The sequence below is a fragment of the Solanum lycopersicum genome, chromosome 1 (genome assembly GCF_036512215.1).
Source record: "Solanum lycopersicum chromosome 1, SLM_r2.1".
NCBI classification, from domain to species: Eukaryota; Viridiplantae; Streptophyta; class Magnoliopsida; order Solanales; family Solanaceae; genus Solanum; species Solanum lycopersicum.
In genome coordinates, this window is record NC_090800.1 from 24096873 (window position 1) to 24111782 (window position 14910).

Below are 14910 nucleotides of genomic sequence, written 5' to 3' on the forward strand. Positions count from 1 at the left end.
AAAATCCAAGTGTCTAACCTTTCGATCTGCATATTCCTTCTGCCTACTCTAAGCTACTAAAAGCTTTTCTTGAATAAATTTCACTTTCTCTAATGATTCCCTCAGAAGATCAGTACCCCAAGGTCTAACCTACAAATGAATAAAACCAACCAATAGGGGACCAACATCTCCTCCCATACAATGCCTCAAACGGGGCCATATCAATACTCGAATGATAGCTGTTGTTGTACGAAAACTCTACTAAGGGTAAGAACTGATCCCCATGACCACTAAATTCAATCACACATGCACGAAGCATATCCTCCAACACCTGAATCGTTCACTCAGACTAACCATCGGTCTGAGGGTGAAATGCAGTACTAAGATCCAGCCTTGTACCTAATTCAGCATGTAATGTTCTTCTAAACTTAGAAGTAAATTGCGTACCTCTATCTGATATGATGGAAAGTGGAACTCCATGCAATCAAACAATTTCGGAGATATAGAGCTTGGCTAATTTCTCTGCATTGTAAGTCATCTTGACCGGAATGAAGTGAGCAGACTTAGTTAACCTGTCAACAATTACCCAAATAGAATCAAACTTACCCAATGTCTTTGGAAGACCTACTACGAAATCTATCGCAATTCTTTCCCACTTCCATTCAGGAATGGACATTCTCTGAAGTGTCCCTCCAGGCCTTTGGTGTTCATACTTTACATGTTTACAATTTGGGCATTGGGCAACAAAATCCACAATGTCACGCTTCATTCTACTCCACCAATAATGTTTCCTTAAATCATGATACATCTTTGTTACACCAGGATGTATAGAATACCTCGAACTATGAGTCTCAGTAAGAATAGTGTGAGTCAAATCATAAACACGAGGCACACATACTCTTCCCTTAATTCTCAAGACGCCTTCCTCATCAATTATTACCTCTTTAGCCTCTCCTCGCAATACCATATCTCAAATTCGGATCAGCTTCTCATCAGCAAACTGCTTTTCCTTAATCTTGTCAAGAAAGGAAGATCTTGCCTCCACAGAGGCCAAAAATCCTCCTTTCTCTAGTACTTTCAGCCTCATAAAGTCATTAGCCAGAGTCTGAACCTCTCTAGCCAATGGGCGTCTAGAAACCTGTAAGTGGGCTAAACTATCCATGCTACCTACTTTTCTACTTAAACCATCTGCCACAACATTAGCTTTCTCTGGGTGATATAAAATAGTAATATCATAGTGTTTGAATAGCTCCATACACCTTCCCTGCCACAAATTCAAATCTTTCTGAGTAAAGACATATTATAAACTACGTTGATCTGTATAAATTTCACACTTGATCCCATATAGATAATGTCTCCATTGCTTTAATTCAAAAACAACTGCAGCCAACTCAAAATCATGGGTCGGATAGTTACGTTCATGCACTTTCAATTGCCTCGAATCATAAGCAATTACATTCCTCTCCTGCATTAGCACTGCACCCAAACCAGAATAAGATGTATCACAATAAACAATAAAATTCGTACCTTCCACTAGCAAGGTAAGAATTGGTGCAGTAGTCAACAAGGTCTTGAGTTTTTGGAAGCTATCTTCACATTCATCCGACCATACAAATGGAACATTTGCTTAGTCAAATTTGTCAGCTGCGAAGCAATAGAAGAAAACACCTTGACGAATCGACGGTAGTAGCTAGCTAAACCAACAAAGCTCCTTACCTCTGAAACATTAGTAGGTCTTACCCAACTCTTCACTACTTCAATCTTAGAAGGATACACCATAACTCCATCCTTAGAAACCACGTGCCCCAAGAAGGACACTGAATCTAGCCAAAACTCACACTTGGAGAATTTGGCATAAAGCCTTTTCTCCTTTAACAACTTCAATACAATTCTCAAATGTTCCTCATGTTCTTTCCTGCTCTTTGAGTATATCAGTATATCATCAATGAATACAATAACAAAAAAGTCCAGATATGGCTTAAAAATCCCGTTCATCAGGCTCATGAAAGCAGCAAGGCCAATCGTAAGCCCAAAAGACATTACTCAGAACTCATAATGCCCATACCAGGTTCGAAAAGCAGTCTTTGGCACATCTGTTGCCCGTATTTTCAATTGATGATAACCAGATTTCAAATCAATTTTAGAGAAGACACAAGCACCTTGTAACTGATCGATCAAATCATCAATGCGTGGAATGGGATACTTGTTCTTAATATTTACTTTATCCAGCTGCCTGTGGTCTATGCACATCCAAAAACTTCCATCTTTTTTCTTCACAAATAAAATAAGAGCACCCCAAGGGGATGCACTCGATCTAATAAAACTTTTACCTAACAACTCCTGAAGTTGGTCCTTTAACTCCCTTAACTCAGCTGGAGCCATTCTATACGGAGGAATGGAAATGGGGCGAGTACCCGACTCCAGATCAATATAAAAATCACTATCCCTATCCGGTGGCATACCACGAAGGTCTGCAGGAAACACATCCAGAAACTCACGGACTATGAAAACAGACTCAATTGAAGGTACTTTTGAAGTATCATCCTTGAGATGTGCCAAGAAAGCTAAACAACCCTTACTCACCATCCTCTTAGCACGAAGAAAAGAGATAATAGGAACTGGAGTGGAAATATAGTCACCCTCCCACACTAGCGGATCTGTCCCAAGCTTGGCCAATGTCACAGTTTTAGCATTACAATCTAAGATTGCAAAATTTGGAGAAAGCCAAGTCATACCCAAAATTACATCAAAATAAACCATCTCCAGAATAATCAAATCTACAAAAGTATTGCTCCCCACAAAAGTCACAAGGAAAGACCTATACACCTTCTCAACTATCACAGACTCACCCATAGGAGTAGAGACACGAATAGGCATGTCAAGTAGATCACAATATAAATCAAAACCAGTAGCAAATGAGGAAGATAGATATGAATATGTGGATCCAGGATCAAACAATACAGAATCCATGCAATCACAGACCAAAAGAGTACGTGTGATAACAACATCAGATGTCTCAGCTTCAGACCTCCCGGGGAAAGCATAACAATGTGCCCTATCACCTGTCTGTCCATTTCCCCTACCAAGCTGCACTGCAGTAGTTCGCTCTTGCCCGCCAGCCTGATTGAATTGGTGACCACCATTACCTTGGCCACCACGTCCTCCAGAATGACGGCACCTCTAACTACTGGGGATTTGTAACTCTGTTTTGGACAATATTTCGTAATATGTCCAGCCTCTCCACATCCATAACAAGTCGTGGAGTCAAGTAAAGGTCTCTGTGAAAATGACGAAGTTTGGAGATAACCTCCAAACATAGAAAAAGGCTGACTGGTCTGCGACGGACCCCCAGCTGAATCCTGCAATGAAGACTGAATAGTACGGGCTGGATAACCTCCTGAACTCTGCCGTCTGGAGTAATAACCACAAAACTCACCTTCCTTACCAAAACTTCTTAAATGTCGATGCTGTAGTGAAGTGCTCTGGCTTCACCCCCTCTACCTCTATCATAAAATCATCCACTTCCTCAAAGGATTTTGCTGCAGCAGCTACCTGTAAGGCTGTAATCTGCAAATCTGACCTTAATCCTTTCACAAAGCCGCGAATCCGCTCTTGTGGACTGAAGCAAAGCTGAGTGGCATACTTGGATAGTGCACGAAATTTTGCCTCATAAGCAGCAATAGTCATCCTTCCTTGCTCTAGGCTCAGGAACTCATCTCTGCTCCTATCCCTCAAAGTCCGGGGTATATACTTCTCCATAAATAAGCTAGAAAATGATGCCCAAGTCATAAGTGGTGCCTCTGCTGGTTGACACTCCACATACGACCGCCACCACATTTTGGCATCCCCCTGAAGCTGATAGGTCACAAACTCAACACCTAATCATTCTACTATGTCCATCTTATGTAGTAGCTCATGACAATCAACTATAAAATCATAGGCATCTTCAGATTCAGCACCCTTGAAGGCTGGAGGTTTCAACTTTAAGAACTTAATGAAAAGTTCATGTTGATCACCTGTCATTATAGACCCTGTAGTCAATCGAGGAAACATGCCTACTTTCAATGATGCATCCATGCGGGGAGCCATAGCAGTTGCATGTTGTACCCCCTAAACTTGAGGTGCTGGGGCAGAAAACACTGGAGGTGTCTGACCCTGATCAGTTCACCCGCTAAGATAAGTAAGAACCTGATTAATCATCTCTTGGGTAGGCTTGGGTGGTACTTCCTTATCTTAAACCTACTCATTTTCCCCCTCCTCACCCTCTCTCACTACCTCATCAGTCGGTGGAGGAGTCACTGCTCTATTCCTAGATGGACCAGGTGTTTGTCCTCTGCCTTTAGTAGGCATCCTCCTACGACCTCTACCATGGCCTCTTGCCACTGCTCCACCTCGAGTTAAAACCCCAATGGTTGGCTCAGACGTGTCTTGTCTTGCCGGTGTTGGTGTTGACAAAGTTGTTGCTCTAGTTCTAACCATCTGCGAAATAGAGTGAGAATGTCAGATACCAATTTGTATCACCTAGATACCAATTAAATCCAAGTAATATCACGAAAGAAAGAAAGAATGGAGTTTTCCTAAAGTCCTATAGCCTCTCGAAAAAAAGTAAAGGCGTCCCCATACCGTTCCTCAAGACTCTACTAGACTTGTCCTTGTGTGATGAGACCAAAAAACCTAACGCTCTGATGCATAGTTTGTCACGACCCAAAACGAGTTGTGAGTGGCACCCACACTTAATCTACTAGGTGAGCGAACCAACAAATTTAAACCCCAACATTTTCCAATAGTTCAAGTATGAATAACCAAAAATAATGCGGAAGATCCAAAACTTATTAATGTAACCAATTAAATAAGCTTGTAAAGTTTAACACTCATTATCCCCAAAATCTGGAAGTCATCACCAAGAACATCTATCCTCAAATTTCCAAGTCTAAGAGTATTTAAGAAACCAAAATAAGTAAAAAGATGGTCCATGTCCGAAATTCAAAGACATCAAGACGTGAATGAGAGAATCCAGCACGAGCTAGAAATAATAGCTCACCTTGAACTCTGATGTGCTGGAGACTGACTAGAGCTGAGGGCGAGTCGAAGTCGATCGTACACTTGCTGCACTCCATAAAAGAACAAAGAGGAAAATACAAGTAGGGATCAGTACAAGGAACACGTACTGAGTAGGTATCATCGGCCAACTCAAAATAGAAACCAATATATATTGTATAATAATATAAAATCAACCACAATACTTAACTGGTGGCAACCAACAAGCACATAAACCATTGACAATAATACCATAACAGGTACACCATCAATCACAACATCAAGCAAAACTGTGAGGACTCATGCCTCCACACCATAATCATTTGAAATATAGGTTCTTTGAGGTTAAGTATATTAAGTTACTTCAAGATTTCTTTCCTTTAATTTAATTGTGTCGGAACGTGACACTTCAATCCCATATACCGTGTCGAAACGTGACACTCCGATCCCATAATACTGTGTCAGAACGTGACAATCCGATCCAATTATGTCATTATTTAATTTCATCAAGTCTTCTTTATTAAAGGCTTCATTTTAATAGAGAGGATTCAAGATTAGAAATTCAACAATCTCATATGTTTAGGCAAACCACAAACCACACAATCAAAACATACATCCACACAATCAAGTACATAGGAGACTCTACAATATCACTCAATACATATCAATCACTTTTTAGAGTTTATCCATCGAATAGAAATAGACCATAACCTACCTACACCGAAGAATCAACGTCAAGCAACTACTTGTCCAATGCCTTTCCTTTCCTTATTGCCCTCGAACCATTCCAATCTATCAAATATATATATATATATATATGTGTGTGTGTGTGTGTGTGTGTATATATATATGTGTGTGTGTGTGTATGTATATATATATATATATATATATATATATATAAGGTGGAAGTTCACAAGGTCATAAAAATTCCGATTATTCTATGTCCAGCCTATACCCATTAATTCACCTAATTCTATAATCAATCTCTTAAAGTTTAAGCCTAATGGTAAGTCTTAATTTCTCCAATTACCACATATTTAATGAAATTTAAACAGTATAATACACCAAATATTTAATTACCTATCTCAATATATTCACACGTAATCTATAATCTTAGATAAAAACATTAACACCATAAGTTTGAAGCACTGTAATGAAACCAGCGCAGGGAAACACCAAACTGTGCAGTGTGCACTCATACGTGCGCTTTTCAACCAAAACTCCTCAACATGCATGTTGCCACCATTTTGTATATAATAATATTAATAATAACAATATGACCCTTACCTTAATTCACCTTGGCAGTTATCAACCAAACATATATATTCTGTAACTTTCCTTGCTATCTAAACATTAATTCATTATTTGTTTCACCTATAACGTGACCAATCAGAATGTCTTTTTAACTTTTCACTTTCCAATTTTCCAACTACTCGTAATCAATTCCATTAACAATCTATACATTCAATATAACTAATCAAATTAACTTTAATCAATACATTAATTTCCTTCAGTTCCATTAATGTGCACTTGTCACATTGTCCAAACCATATAGTATAACAACAATAATCAAACTAAGAAAATCACCTGAAGTACGTGGCTTTCTTCGCTCAATGCTACTTCATGTTCTCTCGTTTGAAACCCTTATTCTTCCTATAAAATATTTACTGCCTAGTTATTATATAAGATTAACAATAAAAATAGTAAAAGTTACCCTTATTAATTTAAATGTTATTTTCTTTAACAACCAACTAAATAAATTATTTAAATTACCCCACTAATTTCATAATTATAATTATGAATAGTCCAAAATACCCATTTAAATCTATCGGAAAGTATTTTCTAACCTAAAAAGTTCTAGTGCTCAAAAAGACCAAAAGTGGTCGTTGCATCACTGGACGAAATGATTGAAAAAAGGCTTTCACAAGTTATATAGACAAGGTTTCATATTATAATAAATTCATTAAAAACTGAAGAATCAACATGTATGAAGTATTATAGTCTTAATGATTAAGAAATAGAAGTCAAATTTAAAATACATGGAACTTTCGATAGAACCCTAGATTTAGCTTTTTAGTTACTACTTTAGTTGTACGGTGTGAGAAACAACTTTATCCAACACTATGAATAGCCCTACATGCTTAGAAGAACAAAGTTCTTGGAGAAACTTTAAGAAGATGCTTCAAAACCCTAACTTTCGATTCTTAGATCCTTGCTCCAAGTCATGGGAGTTATTATGGGAGTGTTAGGGCAGAACAAAACATAAAAGAACATTAATTAAGTGTAAAATAATCGGGTTAAGGCTTAAAGTATGGGAAAATCAATCTACAGACGTACTGTCAACTTATGATTTCTACTAAGGGAGACTGCGTCATTGAGTTAAAATACAAACCAAAAACCTTGATACATACTACAAACAACGATTCGTACCCGTTCTCATACAGTGACCCTTTGCCAAAGGCCAAGATCCTAAGGCCTACAAACCACGATGGCCAAGTACGGTCCATTAATCTTTTGATTGACCGTACTAGCAAGTTGTAAACAAATCATTGGAGACTCAACTTTCCAAATATCAACTATAGATAAAAGTCTACAATCTGCAGTTCCTTGTATGACCCGTACAAGCTGTCGGTAGAACTTAAAATCCCAAAATTTCAGCAAGTCTGATATCTATTTAACGAGCCTCATACACGACCCATAGACCTATCCACAAGCCATACTACTGGGTCATTGAATTCTATCTAAGAAATAACATTTTCCTAAACTCCAGGAAAGTAACAACGACTTGCACATTCGGCCCGTAAAATCTTCTTAGGTCCATACAAGAGCTTGTAGAATTAGTGAACTCACAACTTTCTACAACTTTTCAACTTCCAATTGACGTTTACAGTTCCTAAGTGTTACATTTATATAGCATAACCCGAAGGTTTTGTAGTTCAAAGAAGTGAAGTCTAGGATGCTTCTTGTTCCTTACAAGCAGAATTTTTAGCATATCTGGGATTGAACTATTCTTGGTGCATTGACAAAGGCAACAAATAAAATTTTTTCTTACTCAATACCTATCATTTATTTTTCACCTAGTTAGTTTCTACTCTTATTTCTTACAACTTATGACATCATTGCACAAAATCTGTGAAACCACGATTATGTGCGATAATGATTTGAATTCTAAAGAAATAAAATCATAAATAAACACACGTGAAGAATAAGAGCTAGGTATCTGAGTTATATGTGACTACAATTTTTGCTTTTTTCACTGCACCAAGAATAATTTATCCTAGATATGCTAAAACATATGCAGGCAAGGAATAACAGAAGCAATCGATCTCGTTAAAGAAAAAGTGGCCAAAGCTATTTTTGGGCAGAGGCCTGAACACATCGATTTACTTGAATGATCGAGGATTGATGGACACCAATTGAAGCTAAAAAATGCATAAAACTATCAATATTACTTCTAAAAGTATTTCTTTAATTGTTCTATACACATGTACCAGCTGTAAACAAAGGAGAATTATGTACCAACCCAAAGGTTTGGTAGTTCAAGAAAGTGACGATGAGATGTATAAGTTGTTCTCTTTGGTAGTCTATTTTGCAAGTAAATCGATGTGTTTACACCCTTTAGTCAAAAGAGTTTGAAAAAGTTTTCTTTATAGAGATCGGTAGCTTCTTGTTTCTTATAGGCAGAATTTTTAGCATATCTGGCATGATCTATTCTTGGTGCACTTACAAAATCAAAACTAGTACTTATATCTAACTCGATGCCTACCACTATTTCTTCACACATGTTAATTTCTGCTCGTATTTCTTCAAAATTTGGAACATCGTCACGCATATCCTTAGAACATGATTTTCTGTGATGATTTTCTAAATTATAAAGAAAAAAAATAATTGACACACTTGATGAATCAATGGTAGGTATTGAGTCAGATATAAGTAAATGTGTTTATTCTGTTAATGCACCCTAAAGACATCATCCCAAATATCATAAATGTTTGCCTGTAAGGAACATGAAGCCATAGTGATCTATAAAAATAGTTACCTAAGTCATTTTTGGGTGGAGGTGGTCAACACATGGATGTACTTTGGAAAGAGGTAACCAACAAGGGTCGTGGTCGGATTGACATTCGTATAAGTTTGGAATTCCATATAACCATGAATAAGACATGTAAGGTGTTTGGTTCATTATCTATTACTCTTATACCAACTATTAAATGGAGTAAACTTAATTATAAAGTAGAAAAAGGATATTTTGTTGGGTATAGCTCTATGTCCAAGGGATATATCCTTTACAATATTAAATCTTAGAAATTTTCTATACGTAGATATGTGAAGATGGATGAAAAGTCCAATGGTGATTGGAATATCTCTAGAGTCCGAAGGATGGATATTAAACTTGCTTTAGAAGATTCGAATGAGGATTTGGAAGCAGAGAAAGATGAATATTTTTATGTTAGAGGTATCAAATCATTGACAAAATTTTTTGGAACATGTAATCTTGTTATTGTGGAACCTTCAAACTTTCAAGATGCCAGTGGGATTGAAGAGAAGAAGTGAGCATTGAAGGACGAAATATCCAAGATTGGCTAGAAATATCTATGGAAACTTATTGATAAATATGAAACAAATAAAGTTATTGAAATCAAATAGGTTTACATAGTGATGTTTCATTTGATGGATCAATAAACAAGAGAAAACACAATTTGGTTGTTACAGTTTATTCTCATAAGCCTGGAGTTGATTATTTAGATAGTTTTGCACCTGTTGCAAGGATGGACACCAAAAGAATATTGATTATATTGTCAGCACAGATGAAGTGGAAAATCCTTCATTTAGATGTTATATCTGTTTTACAAAATGGATTTCTAGAAGGGAAGATTTATTGAGCTCGACCCCAAGGTTTTGTATTTTATTGAAGTCAAGGTAACGTAAGTAGGATTCAACCGGTGTCATTCCATCCTTGACCCTTGTATGTAGTCTATTTTGCATGTAAATAGATGTGCTTATCGCCTCGGCCCAAAATGAGTTGGCAGCATTTCCATAACATAGCTCGGTTGCTTCTAGTTCGCTGCAGGCAGATGTTTTAGCATATATGCAATGAACTAGTCGTGACGATATCTACTCTAGTTTCTCAGTAACTTAGAACATCATCACATTGAATCTGCAAAACCATGATTTTTTGTGATGGCGTTCTAAATTCTACATAAATAAAAGCAAAATGGACACACATGAAGAATCAATGTTTTGCTTTTGTTAGTGCACCAAGAATATGTTATTCCAGATAAACGAAAACTTCTGCATGTATAGAACAGAAGCAACTGATCTCTCTAAAAAAAGTTTCCAAATTCTTTATTGGCAGAGGCGATAAACGCATAAAATAGTTTTGTAAAATAGACTTCCAACAAGTGTCATGGGTTGAATGATATCAATGATTCTCAGAATTTCATAAAACAATCAAATAGACATCTTAATGTTTTTGGTTTATTGTGTTATACTCATGCACCACATTTAAACAGGAGAAAGTTTTATGCCAAATTGACGAAGCAAGTTTTGTTTGTTATAGGTCTATCTCTATGTGCTATAGAATTTATAATATTGATTCTGAGAAAGTTTTTGTAAGTAGAGATGTGAAGGCATATGAAGATTCTTGTTGGGATAGTAATATCTCTCATGTCAGAAAGATGGATTTTTGAACTAGCTTTTGAAGATTCAAATGAAGTCTTGGAAGTAGAATGATGATGATTTTTCTGTTAGAAATTTATGGAAATTGTTATTATGTTATCCACGAACTTTAAAACTTTCAAGATTCTAGTTGGATTTAAGAATTAAAGCGAGCAATGATTGAGAAGAACGAGAAAAAATAAGGAAATCAAGCTTGTTCACTGTTGTTCCGAGAATCAAGTCCCTGATATTTTACTATGGCTCTTCCCAAATTAAGGTTCCAAACACTTCAAGGAGGAGTGAATGAACAAAATAAAGTAAATATTTTGACCTGTGTATTCTTTTCTCTTCTCTGTAATACTACAATTTTAATATTATTTTCAATTGAAAGGGAAAGTATTGGGGAGTGGGAAAGACCAAGACACTTTTGTCATTGTCGACTTCTAAGTAAAGATTCATTTACTAAGTAATCAATAAAATTTTTAAAGGACTTTCGAGTTCAAAAATGTTGTTATCATATAGTACTTTAATCATATTTAATCAAACTCTATTTGATTTTATTATTAAATATTTTTCTAAAGATATCTACACCAATTTGTGCTCTTATAGGATTTCTTTCTTATCTAAAAATTCAAGTTGATTAAATAGTTGTTTGTTCCCTATTTTTTATGTTACTATGAAATTGACAACTAAAAAATTAAATTAATTAGGAGACCTTCCTGGAATTGTTTACTCCAAAGCACCAATATTATATACCTCATCAAAGTTGTTGAACAAAGGAACATAACAAACATATATTGATTTCAGTGTAAAATTGGGTAATAGACAATTTCCTCTTGTTCATTTATACATCTTTCTATGTCAACTATTTTGTTTCTCATAATATTTATTTAATGTGTGCCCGAATTCTCAAGCTCCTATCCTTCTGCAGTTTAAGAACCTGTTTACCATTTTGTGTTTGTTATTGTTCCTACAAAACAACAAATCAAAATAAGAATCAAGTCCAAACATAGTTACATGGAACAAGAACTAATTGTTTATATATATTTGGCTAATAGTTGACTAGGGTGAATATTCTTGATATATTGTCACGCCCCGAGACAATTCCTGAATGCAGACACGGGATATAGGATCACGAATAATACCAAGCTAACCCTGTTTTCAAATCATAAGTATACTAAAGTAAACTTATTCATTAAACATTATGCGAAATCTAAATCATATGATAATATGAAATGATGAGGAATACACAAATACTAAATTAGAATATAAAAAAAAAGAGTTTGAATGTAAATGAAAAGTAAAACTCCAACACTAAAGGTGATACTAACTATGACTGAAATAAAGCCTATACTAACTGGAAATGTTGGGACACGTCCTAACTAGATCTAGCAAAACTAAAACTCAAGCTAAAAGAAAGAGATATAATCATGTCACTAGTCCTCGAAATATGAGGACTCACACCTGATATTTTTGAACTGAAGACTAGGAACGTACCTATGTGTGAATTGATTGTTGAGGACCTGAAACTACATGACAAGAAGATGTTGTGCAGAATATGCGTTACTACTCAAATGGTATGAAGTATGCATGATATAATAAATCTTTACAATAACATAACAAAGCAAATCATAAAGTAATGATATAATCTGAGCATGATGAGTATATTGAAGATAATGAACACGGAAAAATTTAAGGCAATGACCAAGTCTATAACATGTTGAGACAAAGTACTAAATTATACTGATAATATGGTCAATGCAGTACAACCTGACTGAACTGTAAGAGATCTACTAATAACTGACATGAAATAACACTATCCTATTGTGGAGTCCGATGTATTTGCCCCATCGAGAGGACCCAATATACCTTTTCCAGTGTTATAGAGGAATGTTTTTGTGATAGCTAAAATGATGACCACAATGGGGACTTACAACATACGGGGCATGTAGTTTTAGGACGTTAGGATAAAGGACACCAGAAAACTCTATATTAAGCTTCTCCCAATAGATTATATCATTAATAGAAGTGTTATAAAACTTGATAGCTCAAAATAGTGATATTCAAACTGAGAATGGACATTAAAAACACCGGCATGCATGTATATATCTGAAAAATTTGACCTAACCTGTGTTATTCATGAACTAAATTAACTGCATATTAAGGGTTTTGAATATATAAAAGAATCTACACCAAAACATACCGAATTCATGATAATATGACTTGGATCATTCTAATAGGTAAAACCCAAAAAATTCACGAAACCCTATGCGTAGATAATATTAAGAGAATAACGATTTTTGACTAAAATCTAGAGACTCATTGGGTAAAACGAACCACATTGTGAAATCTCACATACCTAATGAAGAATTTCAAGGAGAAGCCTTTTGATTTTTAGGCTGAAACTGATAAAGACTTACTGCATTCTTGGACTAGGGCTTGGTCGACTCCATCTCTTTCTATGTTCTAATTTTTATAAGTCATTGTTGAATGACTTTCTTAGGGTACAATCTAGTTAAGTTGCTATGATAAAATAGACCAAACATGTATAGTTTAGGGTTAAACGGCGTAGTTTAGGGATCCAATGCATAAGGAAAAGACCAAAACACCCACGACATAACAATTATCAGTGTCACTGATAGATGAGACAGACCGTTCGTTAATCGACTAATTGTCCATGCTGGTCAGCCATCATGGGGGTCTAGAGGTAAAAAATTAGGGGCATATAGGATGTTCCATTATCTCCGTTTTGGAACCATTTGTCCTTGAAGGAAGACTAATGTCACAAACATAGAGTATTTGGTAAGACTCCGTGTCATCCTTGACGACTTACTTACTAATATTTTAAGATCTTGTAAGTTAAAGGAAGACTTTAAGACTTAGATCGCTATGATAAATCTTGACAAAGAACTTGAAAGAACAAAAGAGAGCTTTTGCAAAAGGCTTTATATTATACTGGGAGAATGCTTACAACTTGCTTGGTGCCTTTGCAAATGAGGGGAACCTCTATTTATACTACTACCTAGGGACTATAGTGCAATTGATATTTAATTTACAAGTCCCAAAAATATTTACACTTTGTTCCTATTTCAAGAGAATTCTGCATTCTCTTAGGACTTTCTCTAACCTTCTTGAGGGTTCCAAAAGGTTCTAGAATTCTCCGCATAACTCTAGAACAATTTTTTCCTATCCGAACACAGATTTAGGCTGAACTTGTGGTGGGACATTACAAGCTCGCCCACCAGATGATGAGACGACCGCGGTGAATTGTTGTAGAAAATGCAGGAATTTGTCCTTAAATTGCCACAAGTCTTTATATTTCTCCTATGTGGCTTCTTCTGGTGTTTGTCCCTTCCATTATACCAGTAACATGTCGCTGGCATGTAGAACTTTCTTCCATTTGCCTTGATAATCTATGATAGCTTTGAGTCCCGATCGTGCGAGGCGGTGACAACAATTGGTGCCCGTTGTGATCAATTCTGACTAGGATCCTTCTTGCCCTCATGGTACGTCTTGAGGACGCTCGCATGAAACACCGAATGGATCTTAGGTAATTCCAACTTGTATGAGATCTTTCCCACCTTGGCAGCGATCTTGAACGGACTCTCATACTTGTGCACTATGTTTTGATGGGCGCCTTTTAGTCCCTTGAACTGTCTTATATTGAATTTCACCAAGACCATGTCGCCTTCTTTATAGTCTGTGGGTTGATGCTTGCGGTCAGAAAACTTCTTCATCTTTTTGGATTCCTTTTCCATGTAGGACATGGCAGTGTCAAGATGCTCCTCCCATCCTTTGGCAAGATGGTAGGCACCCATACTCATTCCCTCAAAACCAGTGAGTAACGAAAGTTGAGTTTGGGGTTTTTGTCTTGTCACCAACTCAAATGGTGTGCGCCCGGTGGACTCGCTCCTTTATAAATTCTAGGAAAACTGTGCCATGTCTAGGAGTTTTGCCCAGTCCTTCTGATGCACACTAACATAGTTCCTTAGATAGAACTCCAACAGGGCTTTGACGCTTCGGTCTGGCTATCGATTTGCAGGTGAAAACGTATGGAGAAGTCAAGCTCCATTCCATGTATCTCGAAAAACATTCTCCAAAAGTTACAGGTGAAGTGGGGGTCCCAGTCGCTAATGATATGTCTGGGCAGCCCCAAATATTTAACAACATTTTTGAGGAATAATCGAGCATCTTCTTTTGCGGTGCAACCGGCTGTGGTAGGCATGAAGGTATCAT

The 14910-nt window shown here is 36.5% G+C and overlaps 1 protein-coding gene across 1 annotated transcript; it reads right to left on the reverse strand.

Annotated features, from left to right (window-relative positions):
- Positions 1-14147: 14147 nt before the first annotated feature.
- On the reverse strand, positions 14148-14492 carry LOC138341747 (uncharacterized). Its single transcript, XM_069293421.1, has one exon. The coding sequence runs from the start codon at positions 14490-14492 to the stop codon at positions 14148-14150; it is 345 nt and encodes a 114-aa protein (XP_069149522.1).
- Between the last annotated feature and the right edge of the window lie 418 nt (positions 14493-14910).

What these genes read in the sequence shown, in the direction of transcription:
- LOC138341747 (XM_069293421.1), bottom strand. Translation starts at nt 14,492, where the DNA reads ATGGGTGCCTACCATCTTGCCAAAGGATGGGAGGAGCATCTTGACACT.